General features: G+C 44.1%; 1 protein-coding gene across 3 annotated transcripts in view; it reads left to right on the forward strand.

The window, feature by feature from the left end:
• Positions 1 to 24,107, forward strand: part of PHRF1 (PHD and ring finger domains 1) — a 58,405-nt gene extending 34,298 nt beyond the window's left edge. For all 3 annotated transcript variants that reach the window (XM_077287790.1, XM_077287792.1, XM_077287791.1), the window contains 14 exons: positions 137 to 231; positions 2,832 to 2,998; positions 3,140 to 3,272; positions 3,439 to 3,536; positions 4,383 to 4,570; positions 5,809 to 5,928; positions 6,446 to 6,600; positions 14,629 to 17,345; positions 18,113 to 18,374; positions 18,791 to 19,134; positions 20,251 to 20,428; positions 21,090 to 21,139; positions 22,270 to 22,398; positions 23,279 to 24,107. In XM_077287790.1, the coding sequence (XP_077143905.1) occupies positions 137 to 231; positions 2,832 to 2,998; positions 3,140 to 3,272; positions 3,439 to 3,536; positions 4,383 to 4,570; positions 5,809 to 5,928; positions 6,446 to 6,600; positions 14,629 to 17,345; positions 18,113 to 18,374; positions 18,791 to 19,134; positions 20,251 to 20,428; positions 21,090 to 21,139; positions 22,270 to 22,398; positions 23,279 to 23,428 (4,786 nt within the window). In that variant the 3' untranslated portion in view covers positions 23,429 to 24,107. The remainder of the gene's footprint in view (positions 1 to 136; positions 232 to 2,831; positions 2,999 to 3,139; positions 3,273 to 3,438; positions 3,537 to 4,382; positions 4,571 to 5,808; positions 5,929 to 6,445; positions 6,601 to 14,628; positions 17,346 to 18,112; positions 18,375 to 18,790; positions 19,135 to 20,250; positions 20,429 to 21,089; positions 21,140 to 22,269; positions 22,399 to 23,278) is intronic.
• Positions 24,108 to 24,343: the final 236 nt, after the last annotated feature.

Genomic DNA, 24,343 nt, shown 5'->3' on the forward strand with positions numbered 1-24,343 from the left:
ACATTTGTAATAAAAGCCAAACTGCTCAAATGATTGTTAGCCCCAAATAAATGCAATTAAGTATAAAAGCAAATGTATCTCCAGAAGTGGACTACCTGTTTATTTTGGATGACACTTTCTATAATACATGTGTTAGGTACCACATGGAATGTCTCAGGCCTCCCCTCAACGCCATTCCTGTGGATGAATGGTTCTGCCCAGAGTGTGCCCCAACCACTCAGCCAGAGGACGGTAAGTCTAAAGTTTCATATATAGGGGGCAGGCTACACACACACACAAACACACACACTCATAGAATGGTAGAGTTGGAAGGGACCTCCTGGGTCATCTGGTCCAACCCCCTGCTCAATGGAGGATTCACTAAATCATCCCAGACAGATGTCTGTCCAGCCTCTGTTTGAAGACTTCCATTGAAGGAGAACTCCCCACCTCTCGTTGCTGCCTGTTCCACTCATTGATTACCCTCACTGTCCAAAAGTTTTTTTTCTAATATCTAATCTTTGTCTCCTCCCATTCAGTTTCATCCCATTGCTTCTAGTCTTTCCTTGTGCAAATGAGAATAAAGATGATCCTTCTACAATGTGACAGCCCTTGAGATATTTGTAGACAGCTATTAAGTCTCCTCTCAGTCTTCTTTTTTGCAAGCTAAACATTCCCAAATCCTGTAACCGTTCCTCATAGGACATGGTTTGCAGACCGGTCACCATTCTGATCGCTCTTCTCTGAACTTGCTCCAGTTTGTTGATGTCTTTCTTTAAATGTGGTGCCCAAAACTGGACACAGTATTCCAGATGAGGTCTGACCAAAGAGGAGAAGAGGGCAATAATGACTTCACATGATCTAGACTGTATGCTTCTGTTAATACACCCAGAATTGCATTTGCCTTTTTTGCTGCTGCATCACACTGTTGACTCATGATCAGTTTATGATATATTAGTATACCCAAGACAGAACTCTGTAGTACCCCACTTGAGACATTCTTCCAACTGTATGTGCAGCCATTTACGGCCACTCTTTGGGTCCGATCACTAAGCCAGTTATGAATCCACCTAAGAGTTGCCTTGTCCATTCCATACTTAGTCATTTTTTCAATAAGGATGGTGTGAGATACTTTGTCAAACGCTTTGCTGAGGTCAAGATATACTATATCTACTGCATTTCCCTGATCCATCCAGTCAGTGATTCTGTCATAGAAGGAAATTAAGTTAGTCTGATATGACTTATTAGTTACAAACCCATGATGACTCTGGTTAATCACTTCATTCTTATCCAGGTACTAACATACATGTTGTTTAATAATTTGTTCAAAGATCTTTCCGGGTATGGAAGTCAGACTCACCGGCCTATAGTTCCCTGGGTCCACCTTCTTCTCCTTTTTGGAAGATGGGAACAACATTTGCTCTTCTACAGTTTTCTGGGACTTCTCCTGTTCTCCAAGAATTTTGGAGAGTGGTTCAAAAATTTCTTCTGTTATCTCCTTCAGTACTCTGGGGTGTAATTCATCTGAACCTCGAGACTTAAATTAATTTATGTTAGCTAAGTGTTTCCTCACTATCTTTCTGTTTATAGATATCCTGGATTCTTCTATTGCTTTAATAGGACAGTGAAAATCAGTTGATGTTACATTTCCTTTCTGAGAGAAAACAGATGCAAAATAGGAATTTAAAAGTTCGGCCTTCTCAACATCCTTTCTTACCATTTCATCATTTTCATCCTGTAAAAATCCTATAGCATCTTTGACTTTTCTTTGACTTTTGACATATCCCCCAAATCCTTTTTTATTGCTTTTGATGTCTCTTGCAAGCCTTAATTCATTGTCAGCTTTAGATAATCTGATTCGTGCCCTGCAGGTTTTGCAGACAGCATTATATTCTTCTTTAGATATGCCTCCCTCTTTCCATTTGATAAACATTTATTTCTTCCTTTTTAGCATGTGTTTAAGTTCTGTGTTCATCCATCCTGGCTTCCTTAAATGCTTTGCATTCTTCCCTCTTTTTGGAATTGTTAACGATTGTGCTTTGAGAATCTCATTTTTCAAGATTTCCCATCCTTCCTGGACATTTTTGTCTTTAAGGATATCCAGCCATTGGGTCCCTCCGATTCTCTTAGATTTCAGAAAGGCAGATTTTAAGGGACTCAAACCTTGAAGTCTGAGTCTTCACAGGTCTTCCTCCTTTAGTTATCCAAAATTCTAAAATCGCATGGTCGCTACCTCCTAGGGTTCCAGCCACTCATACCTCCTCAACCATTTCCTCCTTGTTTATAAGGATTAGATCCAAGATAGCAGATCCACTTGTTTTCTCCCCTACCTTTTGGAAGACAAAGTTGTCAGCAAGAGAAGATAAGAATTTGTTTGACCTGTTAGTTTTGCCTGAGAGAGATTTCCAACAAACAAATGTCTGGATAGTTGAAATCTCCCATGACCACTATGTCATATTTGGAGAACTTGGCCATTTGATGCATGAAGAGTTCATCCATATCTTCAGCTTGCCCAGGTGGCCTGTAGTAAATGCCTACAATGGTGTCCTTTCCGTTGTTCTCTCCTTGTATTCTTAACCAAACCGTTTCCCCAGAACTCCCAGTCTCTGAAGCTTGGATCTCTGTGCAGATATACGCTTTTCTAACATACAATGCGACACCGCCTCCTCCTTTATCAAGTCTGTTTCTTGCAAATGAGTTGTATCCTTCTAGCTTTGTATTTTAATCATGTGTATCGTCCCACTATATATATATATATATATATATATATATATATATATATATATATATATATATATATATATATATATATATATATATATATAGCAGTGCACCTTTTCTTGCTTCCGCAGATGCAGTCAGTGAGGAAGAGGTGGCCAGCCTGCTGGCAGATGTAGTTCCCACCACAAGCCATCTGAGGACCAACGTTGTTAGAACTCGTGCAATCGCCCGTACCAGACAAAGTGAGAGGGTGAGAGCCAATGTTAACAGGATCCGCACCACGGCACGCCGTAGCCAGGTATGAATGCAAAAAAAAAAGTGTATTCTGTTTTTCATAGTTTCTCCCATTTGGGTGGGAGCGCTACTTTAATGACTGTTATTATACCCTACAATCGAAACAATAATTCTGCATCATTCAATTTTTTTTTCCTCTTTGCAGAATGTTCCTCGTTATTTGTTGTCGTCTCTTCTTGATGAAACCATTGAGGCGGTTGTAGCCGGACTCAATACTGCGGTCTACCAACGAAACCTAACTCCTCGCACCACCACCACACGGCGGAAAAGAAGAGTTGGTGCGTATGCTACATAGATGGACAGAAAGCTGACTTATTCAGGGAAATGTCGATTCGTTTCTTGTGAAACGGTGTTGGTTTTCTAGACTTTATACTAAACCTCTGTTTTGCAGACTGAATGCTCAAGTGAGATCTTTAATTAATTTTTCCACTCAAAATTTCAAAGGAAAAAAAACTGGCCAGTCAAAGGCATCTAAAGGAAGCCACGGTGTACGAAGAAGGCGAAAACGACGGGTTAAAAGGCGAAAAGGACGGAGGCAAATAGTGAGTAATACCTGGTATAGTCAGACATGGCAGATCTTAGCTGGAAATTCCTTACCGAACCTATTCACGTGGTGAAGAAATTTGCCATAACCTTATCATCTGAAAATTCAGGATATGTGTGTCATACCCATGACACTTCAAAGGGAACCAGTCATGTGCAAAAAGCGCCATTCACCTTTAGATACAGGGTTAATCTGCAGGTAAATATTGGCCATGTTACTGATTACTTGGTGTAAAATGAACTTCCATCCTCCCGGGAGCAGTCGACTTTACGTCATCGGAGCGTGCTCAGTGAGCAGCGGTTGTATTCACTCCCTGGGACTTTGACAGCCCTCAGCGCAGCGTGTTTGTACAGAGTGGGCTATCGATCAAAGTCCCAGGGAGTGACTACAGCTGCCACTCACAATATAGTGAGCAGTGATTGTAGCCACTTTGAGCATGCCTGACTGAAAGCCAGTGGCTGCAGGGAGGATATAAATTAATTTCTTCCCAGTAGCTGCACTTTCTGTAAAGCGGCGAGGCATTTGTAACACTATGAACCTGCAGATCAATCCTATATCTGCAAGTAAATAGCATTTTTGCACACGACTGGTTCCCTTTAATTAGCATCTTCCTGGTCTATAGCTAAATCTTTTCTGTTGGGGAAAGGTTTTCACTGTTTCCCAATCAAATCAATTTTTGTGAGATAATTGCTCCTGTAGATTATGTATAATATAATTTCTGTATGTTTATATACCCTCACTAAGCTGATATTTTGTCTATTAAATGCCATAAGGTAATAGAAAGGTATTCCGTGTCATTATTTATTTCATATAAGCTTTGCCTTTTGAATTTATGCCTTTTCAGAATCGAAAAGTTCCAACTTCTCAGAGCCGCATTGCCAGATCGTTGGGTATATGCAGCCCTCCTCGGGGGTCTTCGATACCTCGCATACAGAGGGCACCAGAACACACGCTAGGCTCCATGAGACAGGACATTGGTGCTGCCTCCCTCTCGGTGTTTGGTAACCCAAATGACTTTGATCCATTTGACAGGTAAATCCTATTACTCTCTGCCTACTAGAATAAGGCTCAGTTATTGTCACAAAGCAAACTTTTGAGATCATTATCAGTCATTACTTTCTCTGTGCAGAGCAACAAAGTGAATGTTCCTGGGTCAGATTGTCTGAAATTAGAGAACATCATTATTCCCCTCCCCAAAAAACCGTGAGGTTTTCTGTTTTTATTTTTATCTCACTTATCGACTAGTGATGCTGATCTGATAAAAGATATTGTTAGTTATCAGCTCAGATGTTAGACGAATCTCTTCCAGGTATAATGTTAAAGCGGACCTGTCGGTTCAGTGGGAAAGGTAACAGTAGATGAAATTACAAGACCCTTCTCAAATGCGTGTCATCAGCAAATCATTTGGTTTCCCTCAGTATTAAAGCGACACAGGCTTTATAGGAGTAAGTGCGGAATCCAGGGAGATTCTGTTTTCTGGAAGATGCAACCTGTTTTGTCAAATTTCTGGTCCATTAAAATGTGAGAATCAATTTACTCATTTCAAATTTAAAAAAAAAAAAGAAAGTGTATTGAGACAAACTTGGTAAATCGTTTCACCAACGAGCTTTGAATCCGTCAAACGCAAATTGGGCAAAAATGTTCCTCCTTTTTAACCAGAAGATTAAACTTTTCTAGGTGTTAAATATTATTAGATTATTATTATGACCAGCTCTATCCTCACCTACTGTATCCTCACCCATCCCTTGTAGATTGTGAGCCCTCGCGGGCAGGGTCCTCTCTCTTCCTGTACCAGTCGTGACTTGTATTGTTCAAGATTATTGTACCTGTTTTTATTATGTATACCCCTCCTCACATGTAAAGCGCCATGGAATAAATGACGCTATAACAATAAATAATAATAATTATTAGTACTCGTTCCTCAAGTTTGCCCATGGTGCTGGGGTATGCACCAGGGGTGCTCGAGTGACATGTTTGAGTCCCCGCAGTTGTTAGACAACCATAAAACATGCAGGGATTGCCTGTGTATGCTTGCCTGTGTATGTCAGGGAATCCACGCATGTTTTGTGGCTGTCTAAGAACTGTGAAACATGCGGCCGCGGAGAACATGTCACTCAAGCACCCATGATACTCGTTAATCGCGGATTATCATTTGAGAATTTTGTGACCCCTACAACAACCCTTACTTTATTTACATTCTAACTGTATTCTATCACCATCAGTATGGAGCTGTATTTAAGAACATGCTGCATTTCTCTGTTTTTCGACAGTAACGACGGCCCAGTCAGTAATCCCTCATCTCCGCTGACTGCTAAGCGAAGGATCCTTTCTCGTTCTGCTTTGAGGTCACATCAACCTGTTGCAAGGCCCATCTCCGTTGGATTGTCACGGTATGAGAAAATCCATTTTTTTAGTGTTGACTTTGCGCAAAATTCATAACTCGCATGCACCATTTTAGCGAATTTGCCGCTAAAAACCGCAACCAATATCACGAGACAAAAAAGGAAAGTGACGCAGCACATTAGCGGCCGCTGATTGACTGGCTCTGGCGCCAGCACCACTGGAATGGTACCAGAGGTGAGTACAGGCTGTTTTTATTTGACATGGGGGAATATCGTCATTGAGAAGGGGTTGAGCAGTGGAGAACTTCCTTTAAAACGTTATTGTAACAATTGAAGAACAAATAAAAAATGTCCCTAATTCCTATACAGTTTAATATATTGGTAACACTCCGTGGATTAATGCTAATAGTCCACATATCTATCACATCTAGATGGGTCTATTTCAAGTCCAGTGAATGGTGTACGGAGGCTGATGAAGATTGTGTCACTTTTCACATATATCCGCACCCAACTGTATCCCGTGTGTTATGTTGGGAAACGTATATGACTTTGCATTTTTATTCAGGAGCAGAGTATCTCCTTTATCTACTGGTTCGGCAGCAGTCGCAGATCCTGTTCCGGATCTCCTGGGAAGTATCCTGTCCGGGCAGAGCATGCTCATGATGAACAGCTCTGAAATTAGGATCAGCCGAGATGGATCTTTAACAGCAAAAAATCCTGGTGAGACATTTATGCTGATACATGGTTTGTTCTTGGTATAAACTTGGTGCACACATTTATATTGTTGGACTTCGTTTAACTCTTGAAGGAATTGGCCACTACTGAACAACCCCTTTTTTTTGGTAACTTATATTGTTGGACTTCGTTTAACTCTTGAAGGAATTGGCCACTACTGAACAACCCCTTTTTTTTGGTAACGTGACCCACATAAATTAAAAAATAAAAACACAGACTCCGATCTAAGACCAGCATCCCTTCTATGTTGTCTATGCTGATGATGTCTATCACTTGATATTAGGTCACATATTACGTTAAAGAGGTTCTCCTACCAAAAAATTTCTCAGGAACCCACAGGGTAAGCGCCCCATCACACATTAGTGTCTCCCGTACGTGTGGTGACAGTTTTCACATGTACCGGAGACACTTATAACTCCACACCCAATATAATCTATGGGGCTACACACACGTCCCTGTATTAACATGGACCGTGTCCATTTTTTTACAGCAGCACGGATGTCAATATGTCCCGCACATGGATGACTTAAAGTGCCTGTTCCGTCTTGGAATAGAAGGCAGAATAGAAATGACAGATGTTTAGGTGTTAAAGATGTGCGAAGTTCGAAAAAGATATGGGGTACATAGATATTTGTGAGATATATCATTTAGTGTTTCGCTTGTGTAGTAATAAATAAATAAATTGAAAAAAAAGTTGTGGGGTTCCCCTTATTTTTGATAACCAGCAAAGGTAAAGCAGACGGCTGTGAGCTGATATCAGGCTGGGAAGGTCCATGGTCATTGGAGTCTTCCCAGCCTAAAAAATACAAGCCTGCAGCCGGCCCAGAGTTGGCACATGCATTAGATGCACCAATTCTGGTGCTCTGCCTGGTTCATCCCAATTGCACTGGTGTGGTGGCAATCAAGATAATGGTAGTTGGGGTTGATGTTAGCTGTGATTTTTGTCAAAATCACAGCTGGCATCAAGCCCTGGGGTTAGTAAAGGAGAGGTGTCTATCAGACAGCCCAATTACTAACCCAGTAATAAAAAACACCCACACAATACTTTCTTTGAATATAGACTCCTCCACACTATCAACAGTTCACCACTTTAATGGTAAAAAAAATCCCATGTAGGTCTTCCGTAATTAGGGGAATCCGATGTAGTCCAGAAATGTATACCTGAAAACATAAAATGATAGCAAATAAACAGAGGACAATGTCCCTCGTTCACCAATTTATTAGTAGAAATGTTCCCAGGAAGCTAAAGTTACCGCTATTCACAGGCATCGAGTAGTGACGACAACGCTCATCAGCATCGCTGGCTCAGTAAGACCGGGCAGCTCTGATGAGCGTTGTAGTCAGTACCCTGTGCCTGTGAATAGCGGTAACTTTACTGCTATTCTCAGTCGCTGGAGCCAGATTCGGAGCTTCCTGGGAACATTTCTACTAATAAATTGGTGAACGAGGGACAGCCTCTTCTGTTTTCTTTCATTTCATGTTTTTCAGGTATCCATTTCTGGTCTGCTGTTTTTAAGCTGGGAAGAGTCCAATATCCATGGACCTTCCAGCCTGATAATATCAGACGGCAGCTGTCTGCTTTTTCTTTGCTGGTTATCAAAAATAGAAGGGGGACACTGCGTCATTTTTTTTTTTTTTCATTCATGTATTTGTTCGCTAAATGAATGTACAGTAAACTACATACACACAGCACTAATTATATATATCTCTGCTATATAGCTATCTATCTCATATCTATCTTTATCTTTGCACATCTTTAACACCTAAACGTATGTCATTACTATTCTGCATTCTATTCCAGTACGTCGCACACAGCGTCTGTGCTTTTCTCCTACGCCTCATTGGGGGACACAGACCGTGGGTGTTATGCTGCTTGCCACTAGGAGGACACTAAGTGATACAAAGAAAGTTAGCTCCTCCCCTGCAGTATACACCCTCCTGCTGGCCCTCAGCTAACCAGTTCTTGCTTAGTGTCTGTAGGAGGCACTTGGGTCTGTTTTCAGACCCCAACTTTCTTATTTTAATTTTAATTTTTATTTTTCTGTAAATTTTTATTTTTTATTCAACGGAGTGAAGGGGGCGACGGATCCTTTTTTATGGGACCCGCTCTCCCCCGAACCAGCAACAGGCGAGCACGGCGAGTATACCTCCCCGTCCCTCTCCTGCGACGCGGGAGCACGCCAAATTTTACTCGGGCAACGGGTTTCCATCTTTTGGTCCCGATTTCTCTTCCCCCTGCAAGACGGCGAGCACATAGAGCCTGCTCTAATGTTCCTCTCCGGTGGCCCGACATACAAGGCCCACATCACATGGCGTTGCATACTTGCGGAGCCCAAAGGGATTGCAGAAGAGGATGAGGATGGAGCGCGCAGGGACAGGGGGACCTGCATTACCGGACTGTGAGTACATCAGGAGTTCCCCTCCTGCGCTCCGGATCGCTTTGCGGCCGCGCCACCTCACACCGCCGGGCAGGCCGGAAATTTAGTCCCCGGCTTTTCAGCCGGAGTAGGCCGCAGTGGCCTCTATGGGGTAGGCGCCGGTGGTACTTGCGCCAGAGCCCCTGGGGACAGGCGCCGGCGGTCGGGAACTGCGGCGGTTAGCGTCGCTCCGTTGCGGCCGCCGCGCATCCCCAGGCAGGCTGGAAATGTAGTCCCCGGCTTTTCAGCTGGAGTAGGCCGCAGTGGGCAGATCCCTCCCACGGCCGTAACCCCGCCCCCTATATCGGCGCTTCTCGTCTGGGACGAGAGGCGCCCTGCAGATCTCGGGGGCCATTTTTCCTCACGCTGCCTGCCTGGAAGATGCGGTCCTGAGGGTTCCATTGGCCGGTACGCCAGCGGCAATCATTCGGCGCGCGGCCCGCCTACGCGCTCCACCGGCAGGCTCCATAAATTTAGTCCCCGGCTTTTGCAGCCGGACTAGGCCGCAGTTGAAATTCCTTTCAGGAGCGGAGGTGCCTTCATGGTCCCGATGGGCTGAACTTCGTGGAGGTACAGAAGCCCCCCTCCATGGTCCGGGCAGCCTCCACCACTGTGAAAGCGGACAAGGAGGCGGACGGTTCCTCTCCACCTCCCTAACAAAGGGATGATGGATTGAGGTTTATCTCTCTATCCTTACACCGTCCACGCTGCAATACCCGACATCCGCGGCGGCTCCATGCCGGGACGCGCACCGTTGGTAAGTGGCCCTGCCAGCGATGGGCTTCTGCAGCGGCATATTCACAGGCAGTCTCAGGCTTCCCTGTGGCCACCTCCCTGAGGTAACGCTCCAGCCGGCTAAAAAATTTAGCTCCCGGCTTCGGCCGATGTGCAGGCCGCACCCCAAGAGCGCACTGTGTCGCCTCAAGGCGGCTTAGCCTTTTTTCCTGGCGCTTTTCGCCTGACGCGGAAGAGCTCAATTTTTTTCTCGAGCAACGGGTGACCACCCCTAACTTCTACGCTGACGCCGGCTGCAGAAATTTACGTCCCGGCTGGGGCCTATTCATGGAAGTCTCGAGGCTCCGCCCTCGTCGTGCCTGTGGCTCCGCCCCCTTAATTGGCGCTTCTCGCTCGCTGCGAGATTTTACCTAAACCCGCATGACCAGTATTCCTGGTCTTAAAGTCACATGACCAGTATTCCCTGGTCTTTAGGGCATGTGACCAGTATTCCCTGGTCTTAAAGGCACGTGACCAGTATTCCCTGGTCTTAACGGCGCGTGACCAGTATTCCCTGGTCTTAACGGCGCGTGACCAGAATTCCCGGGTCTTAAAGACACGGGACCAGTATCCCCGGGTCTTACACGCATACGTCCAGCATTCCCTGGTCTTAAAGGCACGCAACCAGTATTTCCTGGTCTTAAAGGCGCACGACCAGTATTCCCTGGTCTTAAAGGCACACGACCAGTATTCCCTGGTCTTAAAAGCGCACGACCAGTATTCCCTGGTCTTAAAGGCACACGACCAGCATTCTCTGGTTTTAAAGCCACACGACCAGTATTCGCTGGTCTTAAAGACACACGACCAGTATTCCCTGGTCTTAAAGGCACACGACCAGTATTCCCTGGTCTTAAAGGCACACGACCAGTATTCCCTGGTCTTAAAGGCACACGACCAGTATTCCCTGGTCTTAAAGGCACACGACCAGTTTTCCCTGGTCTTAAAGGCACACGACCAGTATTCCCTGGTCTTGAGGCCACCATGACCAATCCGAAACTGGTCATAAATGAGGAGCCCTCTGCCGCTGATCCCAGTTTATCCCAGTGTCACTAGTTCCCTCAGTCTAAACTCCCTCGTAGAGCTTTTGCCATCCAGTCCGGATATGCGATTCACTGGACAGAAGCCTCTACGTGGAACGCTATGCCTGGTCTGATTTTTAAGGGCGACAGGCACTTTAAGGGGCGCCGGTCTCCCCACACCATCAACAGACGGGCACACGAAGGTCCAGGCCTAACGCCAGACAATCTGTCCTGTCCACCCGGAGACCTGAACTCTGTGGATGTACAGAGGCACCCTTTTTTTCGGGCGTCTGAGCACCCCCCTCTGCATCACCACTATTTAACAGAGGATGCAAGTAGGCGAATGTTCCCTCTCCACTTCCTTGTTAAGAGGATGGTGGATCGGGGCTCCTAATTTTTAACTCTGCATTGACCTGCTGGAAGCAGCGGCGCATTCTGCCATTCGGCAGATTAACCGGGTATAATCTCCTGTGGTTTACCTACCAGTATCCCTGCCCGATATGTCCTCAATTATAATGCCACGATCTGTCAAATAGCACATCTGGTTTGTTCCGTTTGGCAGCTACGGGTCCAGCCCTTTAACCTCCCTATCCGCCGCATGAATTGCTAGAGCAACGGTCTCCTGCTTGGAGTCCTTAACTACTTTGATTCACACCAGTATCCCTTTCCTGAAGACAGTTCAGCTGGTCAATCATATTTTTGAGCGGGAGACTAACGTAGAATCGTACGTTCCCGCAGCCCCGACCAACAGTGAAACGGTTGTCCAGGACAGTCTAGATCTTAGGGATCTTGGTTCCTAAAAGGGGAACGAGAAGTAGGACCGATCCCGGACCTCAAACTTCTAACAATCTTTCACAAGGTTCTTCTTCTTCGAATGGAGTCTCCTCCGCTCAGCCATTACTTCAACAAAAAAGGTGCAGTTTCTGGCATCCATCGACATTCCGGATGTCTAACCTCTTCAAAAATTCCTTTGCTTTTCCATTCGTGAACAGCATTTAAGTCACGACCTTGTCCTTCGACCTTGCTACCGCACCCAGGGTGTTCACAAGGGTCATGGCGGCTGTCATCTGGCACCTAGAGGCGTGGCCGTCCTACCCTGTTTGGCCGACTGTTTACCCGCCCTTGCAGGACTACGCTAAGTCGTCTATATCACTTGCGATACCCTCTCACCTGGGCTGGTGGCTAGACTTAGACAACTCCTCAATTCCAGCCCAGCAGATATCCTTTTTGAGGATGATCCAGTATTCTTCCAGAAGGGTGGTAAATCTCCCTCCAGACAAGGTCATGGTGTTTCAACAGGGAGCTTGCGCTCTTGCTCTCTCATCCCCTCATTTCATTCGATTTGCTGGGAGGGTTCCAAAAAAAAAAAAAAAAAGACGGAGACGACAATGGAAGCAGTTTCCTTCGCTCCGTTAGTTTTCAGCAAGTCAAGCAGCCTTTCAGACGATAGTCTCTAAGCTCCTTCTTCATCCGGAGTTTTTTCTCACCGGTTCCATGGTTACTAGTAACTTCCAATGCCAGTCCTCTTCTCCCGATCATTGCTCTGGAGATCTCAAGGATAGTCCTACAGTAGGTCCACTCCTTATGGCGGGTCAACCCATCCGAATTCAATTGGACAACGCCACGGCTGTGTCATACGTCAATCATCTAGCGAGTACCCACGTTCAAGCTCCATGGCCAAAGTACCCACATGGGCCGAGATCTATCACTTGGTGATCTTGGCAGTACATATCCCAGGAGTAGAACTCTGGGCTGCGAACATATTTAGCCGTCAGGGTTTCACCTCAAGTGAGTGGGAACTTCACCGGAAGTATTCCATTAGACCCGCCTTCACTGGAGCTCTACAGTTGTAGTTCGGATGGCGTCCTGACTGATCGCCTGTGTACTGGAGTTTGTTGCTCGGCCTCGAGATCCAGGAGCCTTCGCACTGCATGCTCCGGTTAATCCGTGGTACCAGTTTCCACTTCCGAAAGCTTTTCAGAAACAGAAAGGGCCCCAGTGATCCTCGGAAATCCGCACTGATCATGTCAGTTCGCTTGCGGAGCTGGTAGCTTTCTGTCTTTCTGCAACAAAACTGCAAGTAGGGACCACCTCGCAGGATGTTTTTCACATGTAGTTCTTCCCTATTGCATACCGTTAGATCATTGGGATCTATTCTATTAGGGAAGGTTGCCCCCCTTTCTCTCGGCGATATCCTCATCCTGACGAGTCTTCGGTGCTAACGGGTCTTTTCAGACTTTTTTCTCTTATTTCCTTCAAGGCAAGGTTGTCCTCAAGCCTTCCCTGTCCTTAGTTACCAAGGTGGTATTGTATTACTACTGTCATGAGGGCATAGTTCTTCCCTCATCTCTTTTGGCACCACTCCACAAGATGGAATGAGGTCCCCATATTCCGGACAAAACGAGTGCTCTGAGTAGGTACGTCTTGAGGACGGCGTCCTTCCGAAGGTTGGACACTGCTTCTTGGGTTTCCTAACGGTAAGAGGAAGGTTTCCTGACTTTTACAGGAAGGGTTTGGCCGTCTCCATCGGCCATTTAGCCTGGTGTATTCCTTCACCATCCAGGAGTCCTTCCGTGTTAGATGACAGCCTATCTCCCTGTCTATCGTGGTTTCTAGGCACCAGGCGTCAACAAGACACGCCTGCAAGCTTGCGGATTCGTCCAATCCGCATGCATTCTTGAAGCATTATAATTCCCAGACTTCCACAGATGTGACTCTGGGCAGGTGGACTCTGCAGGCCGCGGTGGCGCACTTGTAAGTAGCAGTTACACAGGGCCTGATCTGACGTTGTCCCCACCCAGGGACTGCTTTGGTACATCCCACGGTCTGTGTCCCCCAATGAGGCGTAGGAGAAAGAGGGATTTTTGTGTACTCACCGTAAAATCCTTTTCTCCAAGCCAATCATTGGGGGACACAGCTCCCACCCTAGTATTGGCTTATGCTAGTTTTTATAATCCGATATGCTATACTCTCATATATAATATGACATACTGTAAGCTAATATGTTGTTACTGATCTCCTACTGCTTTTTGCACCGAACTGGTTAGCTGAGGGCCAGCAGGAGGGTGTATACTGCAGGGGAGGAGCTAACTTTCTTTGTATCACTTAGTGTCCTCCTAGTGGCAAGCAGCATAACACCCACGGTCTGTGTCCCCCAATGATTGGCTCGGAGAAAAGGATTTTACGGTGAGTACACAAAAATCCCTCTTTTTTCCAGTGCCTGAAATATCAGGATGTGTGAAGGAGGCCTCAATTTTAGAATAATGGACATCTTTAGATTGAACACTTAGTAGTGAGTGTTGTGACTGAAGACAGACCATTTATAAACTTCTGAAATGCCCGAATCCACTAGTTCGGAATTGGAGAAGAGATTTGGTAACTCTTATGTGGAAGGACTATTCATGCAATTTAAGGGGTTTCCCAGGCATAAAATATTGAATGACTTGTGCTTAGGATAGTTCACTAGTATCAGGTTGGTGGGGGTCTGCACCCCACAGATCAGCTGTTACAAGGCTGAACAGTGATGATTGTTCATTGTGCAGCGTTCCCTTGTGAGAACTGCAGATCAGATCTTATTCTTTTGTATAAGAGCTGATATTCAGTATCCAACAGCGGCCGCTACACGTAACAGCTGCTGGGTAGGGGTTCCGGACCCCACCAATGTGATATTGATGACATACCCTAAGGATACTTTATGCCCAGACAACCCCTTTAATTCCATTATTTATGTTACTTGAGGCACACTATAGAGTTGTACTGATAACATTTTTGTTGTATGCTAACTTTTCATGAATTATTTCTAGGTGAAACTCCTTCACAAAACTCAAAATCTAAGGAAGATGTAACGCCGCCAGACTTCATGGAACCAAGTCCATCTCACTCAGGGTCCCCAACAATCTCCTCCTCAATAAATACATGGAAACCTGTTGTACAGCCACCACATCCCAGCTTTCCTTCATCTGATCTATATTCCCTGTCCCCTTCACCATCTCCCCCTCCAACATCATCCTCTTCTAGAGACATGGATAGATTATCTATGCCCAACTCTTCAATGCTTGGGATTTCTCCTTTCAGGTTAAAAAATGCTTTTACTCCACGGGTTGTCCAAGTGCAGTCCTCTGCTGGACGTTTTGCCTCTAAAGGGGCCGAGCAACATCGTTTCAATGGAAGTCTTTACAAGCCAGAGTTGCTGAGCCTAAATGAGCCAATCCCTCCGAAGCCACCGGAGGTCAAGCATCCGAGCAAGCCACTGGAAAAAAGACTTGACATTTCTGAATTTCCTCGGATACCAAAGATCAAAAAGGAGGCAGACACCAGTCCTAATGATGAAAGTAGTAGACGATTGGACTCCGCCAGCCAAGGGCCAAGTATGACCCAACTGACTGGACGGGGCGAGAGTAAGCAGGTAGGAAGGTTTGCTACAACAGAAAGTACAGAAAAAAACACTCGCCACGAATCTCAAGCACCATCAAGACACACGGGTGGGATATCGTCTAGTCATACACCCTCAAACAGCAGCAAAGCGCCCTTTTGTTCTAACTCAAGGAATGTGGGGTCCTCAGATTCAGGAGGAGGGGGACTTAGAATAACAATCAGCGGGAGTTCTAGCAATTCATGCAGGCAGTTCAGTCCAAGTGCAAAACACCCCTTCCGCGCATCAGAAGGAAAAACTCAACAAAAGTCCATCCCTCAACATCCTTCAACTATCAAAAGAGAAAAAACTGTTAAAAACGAAATTTACGATCCTTTCGAGCCAACGGGTTCAGATTCGGGGTCTGAGCATAGCAGTCCGGAAAGGCCTGCTACTCCACCTTTACCGTCCACATCTACAGAAATCCCTAGAACCTCTCAATCTAGCGGAGTGAAAGTGGGAGCATTTCGGAGCTTTAAGTTCACCACCCACTCCAGTAGAGTGGGTGTGTCTAATCTTGGTCCTGACTTTTCTGGGCTGTCGCCCAACAATAAAGAGTCGGCAGAAACAAAAAGTCCTGAAAATGTAAGCCCGGTATCACCTCCTCTGCCTAATGTGGATAAGGAAATCGAAAAGGAAATTAAGGAGGAAAAGACTGAATTTCCATCTTTTAGACTATCCTGCCCATTGTCTGGGCTAAAGATTACTTCTGATCTCAAGGCTGGTGGTACGCGCGGCTTCCACTTTGACGTAGAAGGTCAGCCTAAAATTTTGATTAAATCCAATCCAGACATGCTTCCACACAGGACTTTTCATCAAAGTACTGCAAGTAATAGAGTGGTGTGGGAGGCAGAGAGCCCAGCAGAGTCCTGCTCGTTATCTATTAGTCATAGTCTAGAACCACAGAAAAAGAAAATCGTTGTTAAAGAGGAACCAAAGTCACTTTCAAGATCAAGATCTAGAACAAGGTCCCGCGAACGAGAATCAAGATCCGCTTCATTGACTACAGAAGATAGAGAAAGAAAATCCAAATCAAAGTCGCACAAGGTAAAGAGATCACGTAGTGACCGGTCGAGCTCTGGAAGCTGTGAACGTTCCAAGAAGAAGCGTCAAAAAGACAGGAAGAAAGAAAAGAAAAAGAAGAACTCTGAGTACAGAGAAAGAAAGCGGTCCAGATCTAGCAGTCGAAGTAGCTCGTCCCACAGGGCATATAACAGTAAGAGGAAAAAGAAAAAAAAGCGTGATTCAAGAAGTGGATCTGTGGGCCGACCCATGAGTCCTGAAAAAGAAAAAAAGCGGAAACATAAAAGTGACAAGAATTATTCCAACAAAGAAGGCAGTTCTAAAGTGAAAGAGAAAAGGAAGCCTAAGGAAGACCGAGGAAAGCAAAAATCAAGGTCTCAACCCATGCCCAAGGAGTTTAAATCTCACAAGTCAAAGGACAGATCTCCTCCCGCGTTTAGAGACCAAGAAGTAACTAGACACATTGTTTTGTCCCCTAATGACAACGAAACGACTATAACATGTACCGTTAGCTTCAAATCTGAGTCTCCCACAGTTGTTCAAGAGACAAAAAAGTCTGTGCTTCTTATACCCAAAGAAGAAGTGCAAGAAAGACAAACATTCCAGTACGTAGAAGGTGAGGTTTCCACCGAAAAGGTAATAGATGAGGAACTATCTGACAGTGATGAAGACGTTAAGTTGGAAACAGAAAGCCCACCCTGGTCTCCATCTCTTTTGGATCCTTTGGTTCCTGAACCAAAGAATGAAGACATCCAAGAACCTCCGTCTCCGAAGGAATCTTCTCCTTTAATTGATATGCTTGCTACATCTGTGGTTAGTCCTCAAGCTTCATGTTTGTCTACTGGCACAGAGCCCGATAGTCCAAAGCTTCCTAGTCCACAGCCACCTTCTCCGGGGGATCATCCAAAGTCTACTGCTGTTCCTCCCGTCAAGAAAGAAGAGGACGATCTTCAGTGGTCGCCATCCCATTTAGATGATTTCCTGTTAAACGACCTCTCTGATGACGTGTGCTCAGTGGGTGCTGACAGCCCGGATGACGTAGATCTTGAAGAAGCGATACTGATGAAGAGAGAAGGAGATGTTAAGGTAAATGGCGTTACTGGAGGAAATGATCTTATGTGGTTTGTTCTCTAATTTGAACAATTTTACCTCTAATGGCTGACTTTTAATTATCACTCGCGAATGAAGCATTACTAAGCATGTGCGACCACTGCTCCATTAACTGTCTGTGGTTCCTACAGAAAAGAGGAGTAGTTGCACATGCTCAATAACTCTTCCTTCACATCGGATAGTTTAGACCCCCCCCCCCCGTTCTCTAGATCAATGGAGGTCCCAGCAATCATTCATTTGTCTTCCATCCTGTGGATAAATAATGGATGTTCTTTATATGATGACCCCCTGCTGTCCATCTTGCTGCAGGGGTCGGTGCATTCCTGGTGATGGTCAGTACTGTATGGCAGCATGGTCGAGCTCAACTGTGTGTTTTCCAATACAACAAGTAGAGGAATTCCTTGCCTCTGCAGCATCAGAGAAGGCTCTAAAACTGTCCAGAACCTGGATAGCCTCAGTACAGGGCATGCACGCTCTAATCTGTGTACCTTGCCTAAGAAACCGACCACCTCTGCTAGACTCCAGCAGTGGCCAGTAAGCCAGGCATCAAGCAGTACACTAAAGAATGAAAAATCCTGTCCTTTTTTGAGTGGAGAGGATTTTTAATAAGAAGGGAAATGGCAAAGTTGCTTGTTTTTACAAGCATTTTCTCATTGTACCCATTAATGATGATGCAGAAACCCCTTTAAGTGTCCGATGATTTTTGGCCATCTCATCTGAAATCGTACTTTTATGTATTCTAGGAGTCCAATGAAATTAACTTCTCTATAAAGTCAGTCCTACCTTTTCTACAAGATATTGACCATTCAGGCGGTAGGAGAGCAGGAAACCATATCGACGAAAAGACCACGAAAAAGAAGTTCTCCAATGTTGAAGTTAGCAAGTCCGATGGCCTTAAGGAAGCCGCACCTTCTTCTGTCCAGAAAGCCAAGCTCCAGATAAAGAGAGTGACTTGGAACCTTCATAAAAATCCTCTGAAGAACACCGCCGCAGAGGAATCTGTGTGTAAGTACCCGAACCCCAGCTTGTACCCTTCTTACATATTGGACCCTTCTGATGGATCAAGGTGGAACCAACCCCATAGTTAGCACGGCCCTAGCCTAGCAAGGTGCACTCGATGACATCTTAGATCTATTATTTGATATCTATTCTACTTGGGCAGGTTTTTATCCCAATCTTTACCTTTGAAAGTGATTTATTTTAGATGGCGACTTTGCTATAGGGTGAGTTTGGATTAGTTTTTTTTTACTTTTTCAAATTAGAAGAGCCTGAGATCCGGTTGATCATTTTGTTGTTAAGAGGATGGAGTCACATAATTATTTCCTATATATTTTATTTTCCGGTGTTTGTATATTTTTATGCTACTTGTATATACGGTACATTCTGTTATTTGTAATATACTATGTTTGTTTCTATGAAAGCTTCCCCTTCCTGTGATGCTCCTTTGGAGGATTGGGCAGTCTCACCCAAGTTTACAACTAATCAAGTCACCAGTCACAAAACGGAGTCTTCAAGTGACACTTCCAGCCCTCTTGACTGGAACACCCTGGAAACATCCTTGCAGGGATCTGTTCTCCAATCAGTGAGTCAGGAGTCATGGAATATAGGAAATGGAGCCCAAAATAACGTCCCGGCTAAACCTGAAGACAAACCCGTAGCTGTGGACAGACATATCGCCCTGGAAAGACAAGTGAAGGACACAAGTTCGATCCCATGGCTTGCCACGGATACACCTGTTCAGGCGCGAAATGTCCTGGGTGTAAAGGTATTGGTCTGCTTGTTACAGTAGGTTTTAAGTTTGACTTTTTTTCCATGCATACATATTTTAACCACATTGTCTTGCTCTAGGTAAAAATAATATTGGAAATAACAATCCTAAAACTCAATATCGACCCTTTAACGAGCCTTGCTACATGACTTAGAAAAGAAGCCAAACCAGATACTCTATTTGCAGATGAGTGTTTCGGGGTGTTTAACCCTCCTCAGTGCAAAGCAAGCATTCTGATTTAGCTGAGAGGCCTCTGACTTGGGTCTAACGGGTAACATTTCTCCTTGTGGAGAGGACATGCTTGGCATGCCAGTGTAAGGAGACTTATAGGCCATGCAATGCTCTTCTGAGAAATTAAAAATGCTAATTGCCTCTTTTGAGAGGAAGCGGACGTGAACTCTAGTGCCAACTTTTGGAAGTAGCAGTTCTAAAAGTCAATATTGACCCTTTAACAAGCTTTACACTTGCATGTCATTCTCCGCAAGCATGCCTGTCCTCTTCCTCTCTAAAGATGCAATTAGCATATTGAATTTCCCAGAGGAGCATCCTACATGTCTCCTTACACTTGCATGCCAGGCATGTCTCTCTCCACAAGGAAAGATGTTACCCCTTAGATCCCATTCAGTGGCCCTTATACAGCCAAATCTGATTTCTTGCTTTGCACTGAGGAGGGTTAAAAAAAACACGTGTCTGCAAAGAGTATCTGGTTTGGCACTAGACTTCTGGTCCTCTTCCTCTATAAAGAGGCAATTTGCATATATATATATATATATATATATATATATATATATATATATATATATATATATATTATATAATATATATTATATAATATATATTATATAATATATATTATATAATATATATTATATAATATATATTATATAATATATATTATATAATATATATTATATAATATATATTATATAATATATATTATATAATATATATTATATAATATATATTATATAATATATATTATATAATATATATTATATAATATATATTATATAATATATATTATATAATATATATTATATAATATACATACATATACATATACATACACATTACATTTTTTTTTTTTTTAAATATCTCAAATTTCTTCTGCAGGTGTTCCCACAGACCTTGCCTCCATTACCTCTTCCACCGATCTTTCCCCCATATGCCCCCATGAGTGAAACCACGGTGCCCTGCATAATTCAGAGCAGCCGAACCATGCCCAGCCAAACACCAAAACCTGGCAGTCTAGCCACAGCAAATGAACCCAAGATGCAGGCAGCAAGCACAGGTGAGAGCCCATATCATTCATTTCTATCCTTACTTTCATGACTTGGAGTAATCCTTCATAAATCAATAGAATACCTGAACATAAGAAACTTTGTAATGTATCTTATCAGAGGAATTTGCTTCTTTTTCCTCCTGGACTGGTAAAATTTGTCTTCAGTGAATGCAAATCTCCTGTTAAGGCGAATGATGACAGTTGGTGCTCATAAAGTTCTGTGGAGATCTGTAACGAACTTGCAGAAGAACCAACTGTCATTTCCTATCTCAGTAACTGGAAAATCTGCCTTCACTAAAGACAGATTTTACACATGAATTGAGTATGAATGATTAGTCCAGGAGGGAGAAGGAAGCAGATTTTGCTGATTAGATATATCCCATAGGTGATTAGTTGATTTATGAAATGAGATAAACTCTTTAAAGGGAATCTGTCACTAGATTCTTGCTACCCCATCAGTGAGCAGCTTGGTGTAAGGACAAAGACCCTGATTCCAGTGATGAGTCATTTATTGAGCTGCTTGATGTTGTTTTTATATAACCAGTTTTATCTGCTTCAGATGAACCAGTTTTTCGAATGTCGAGTTCTGTAAAACATTCAGAGAACCGATAGATCTAGAGCATGCATGTTTTCTGTGTCTTATATGTGTGGATTTTTGTTTAACCTTTAGGTAAAGGAAAATCGAAACCAAAAAAAGATGAAAAAGGAAAGAACGAAGAGGTAATATGGAGATGCCTATAGGAAGTACATGTCCCAGTGTCATTTTTACGTTTTCACTTCTGCAATATTGCTACATTTTCTGTTGTATCACCTGCACATGCACTGTATGGACAAAAGTATCCGGTGTAGGATGGACGAGTCAGGATTTGGTGAATGTTCCCCACCTGACTGCATTGTGCCAGCTGTAACGTTTGGTGGGATTATACTATGGGGGGTGTTTTTTGGAGTGGCTGGCTTAGGTCCTTACAAGGTTTGCCATTTTTAGAAATCCACTGTCCACAATCGCTGTTTGCTTGAAAAAGAAAAGCAACAACAAACTGAGCTGTGCTTACCGTCCCCAGATCCAGTGCCAAGTTTCTGCATGAGCTTCCAGTGTCTGTTACATCTGTAGCACTGAAGTCATGCTGCAGCCGATCACTGAGTTCAGAGGCTCTGCCCGTGTGCATGGTACGAGCCGCTGACCTTACTGATTGGCTGCAGTGCTGTTGGCGTGATGTCAGCACTGCAGACAATATCAGATGCTGGGAGCAGCTGCAGAGACTCGGGAAGGGACAGCAGTTCTTTTTCAAGGCCTATAAAGACATTATTGGGGGATTTTGGTCTGGATGTGCAGAGCCCTTACCTCCACTTTAGTCAACACTTTTGGGATGGATGATCAAGAGCGGAGACACTGAACCCGGCCCTTTCCCCGACATTGGTGCCTGACCTCACAAATGCTCTTCTGGGTGAATGGCATAAAATTCCCACCGAATCCTCTAAAATCTTGTAGATCCTTCCTAGAAGGGTGGAAGCTGTTATAGCTACAAATGGAGGACCAACCCATACTCTGCTCTATGGATGTAGAATGGGAGGTGATAAAGCTCCTGTAGGTGTAATGTGTAATTCGCTGGTCCATATACTGTATTGGGTCATTATTTTTAGGACTCTCCAGTTTAGGAGATGTCCTGCAAGGAAATACAAGCCATTTTTATAGCATTATAATTGATATTTTAATGCTGGTGGTATCTATATACCCTTCACAGGGAATAACTTGGCCTTAATGTGTGGGACTCTGCTTCCTATTATGCCAGTTGCTGCTATTCCTGTTAGTCTCCATCTAACACTTTGACTTTGGTTTTTCCCTTTCTCAGTACATGAAGAAACTTTACGTGCAGGAAAGAGCAGTGGAGGAGGTCAAACTGGCCATAAAACCATTTTACCAGAAGAGAGAGATCACAAAGGATGAATATAAAGAGATCCTGCGCAAAGCTGTACAGAAGGTAGGATTGGAAGCAAGCGGTCGGTCTGCCTGGACAGGGTTTTACAGTAGCTGAATGATTTCAACTTCCAACATGCTGGGAGTTGTAGTTTCCCAACAGCCAGAGAACTACAGGTTGAAGACTACTGCCCTCAGGAGAACCAAAATGTCTGTAAATGCTGTTTAAAAATATTATTAAAAGGAATCTTGTTGGCAGATTTTTTGCTATGGAAAATGAAAGGTGCATGATGTAGGGCCAGAGACCCTGATTTCAGCGATGTGTCACTTGCTAGGCTGTGTTTTGGCGTTTCAATAAACCTTAGTGTTTTATTATCAGAAGATTATCACTACAGGACTAGGTGTTTTGTGCCTCCTGGTCCAACCACGCCCCCATCACTGATTGGCAGCTTTCTGTCAATATACAGTGTACACACCAATCAGTGATGTGGGCGGGGTTATACACAGCTAAGTGTTCTGAGCTCTGCTAGAACTGCAGCAGAGAAAACTGATTATATCACAACCGCTGCACCCAGTAGACTAAGTGATACATCGCTGGAATCGGGGTCTTAGTCCCTACATCTCATGCTGCTGTCCGATTACATAGCAAAACCTGCTGACAGATTTGCCTTTAAAAATAATTCCGCACAGAAGATCTCAATATAAAAATATAAAGCACAGAGGATTTTGTTTTTACTTCACCCCGTACACTGCGCTGTAAATGTATACACGTGGATCAGTCCTTTGGCGCACTATGCTGTGCCTATACAGTGCGAGGATTATACAGGCACGGAACGTCCAAAATGGGGGCATATGGGTAAACATGACATAATCTCGCTGTGACATGCACCCATGCCATGCATATGTCCTGTATATCTGACAACGCTCCCTTTTATCTATTGCAGATCTGTCACAGCAAGAGCGGGGAAATAAATCCAGTGAAAGTCGTGAACTTGGTCAAAGGCTACGTGGATAAGTACAAACACATAAGAAATAAACAGAAGAAATCGGGAGCGTTCGAAGATCATGACTTGGGCCGCGAGTCGCCCATATAAATAGTTTTTTGTGAAATCGCAGCATAACGGACTCAAGTAGACATGGTAAATCGGAGGTCGTCTGGTCACACTCCTCCCCCTCCCCCGCTCAGTGGGTAAACTGTATTATACAGAGGAGATCATTTTCATTTTTCAAGATGGAAAATGCCTGATTTATTCTTCTAAACTTGGTCTTGGGTTTTTTTTTTTTTTGTTTGCCAGTTTTGAACCATATTGCCATATCCCGCAAACCAGTCTGCCCGCTTTCATTTCACAAGGGTCCTTGCTAAAAACCTGGAGGACAATACCGAGGGACAGGCAGTAGCATCGTCTCCTTAAGACGTTGGGATTATTGCTGACCGCTGTGGTTATATCCCTTAGTAGTTTGCGTTCCTAAAGTATACACAGAAAAACGACCAGATACATTTGTAAGAAACTTTTCTTTTTCTTTTTTTTTCTGTGGGTATACTTTTTCTTGGCACGGAGCAGAGATGAAGACCCAGCCTTTAAGTAATGAGAGCGATGAAAGGATGTATTCTGGAATAAAGATTAGTCCTTTGACATTGAAATGTGTATGAAGGCAAATTTGTGATTTTAATAAGATTTTTCTTTGTTTTAAGGTTATTTCTGAGTCTTGAGCTTCTTTTGAGAAACTGTGGAATACAACCCTGTGCTTAAAAAGGTTGTCGAGTTGTTGCAATCTGTGTTTTTGCTTCTTTTTTGAAGAGTTTCCCCCTCCCGAAATGTAAGGGGTCGTACATTTTCCTGCTGCTAGGACCCCATGGTAGAGATTTTCAACACCTCTGCAGCGCCACCACAGGGGAAACCCAAGTATTACATGCTATCTACCTGACTCAATCTGGAGCCCAGAGCTACTTGGTCCTGCAGAGAGCAGATCTTTGTAGCTGTTCTCTGTAATTGATGAAGGTCTTGGAT

This window comes from Ranitomeya variabilis, chromosome 2 (assembly GCF_051348905.1).
Source record: "Ranitomeya variabilis isolate aRanVar5 chromosome 2, aRanVar5.hap1, whole genome shotgun sequence".
NCBI lineage: Eukaryota > Metazoa > Chordata > Amphibia > Anura > Dendrobatidae > Ranitomeya > Ranitomeya variabilis.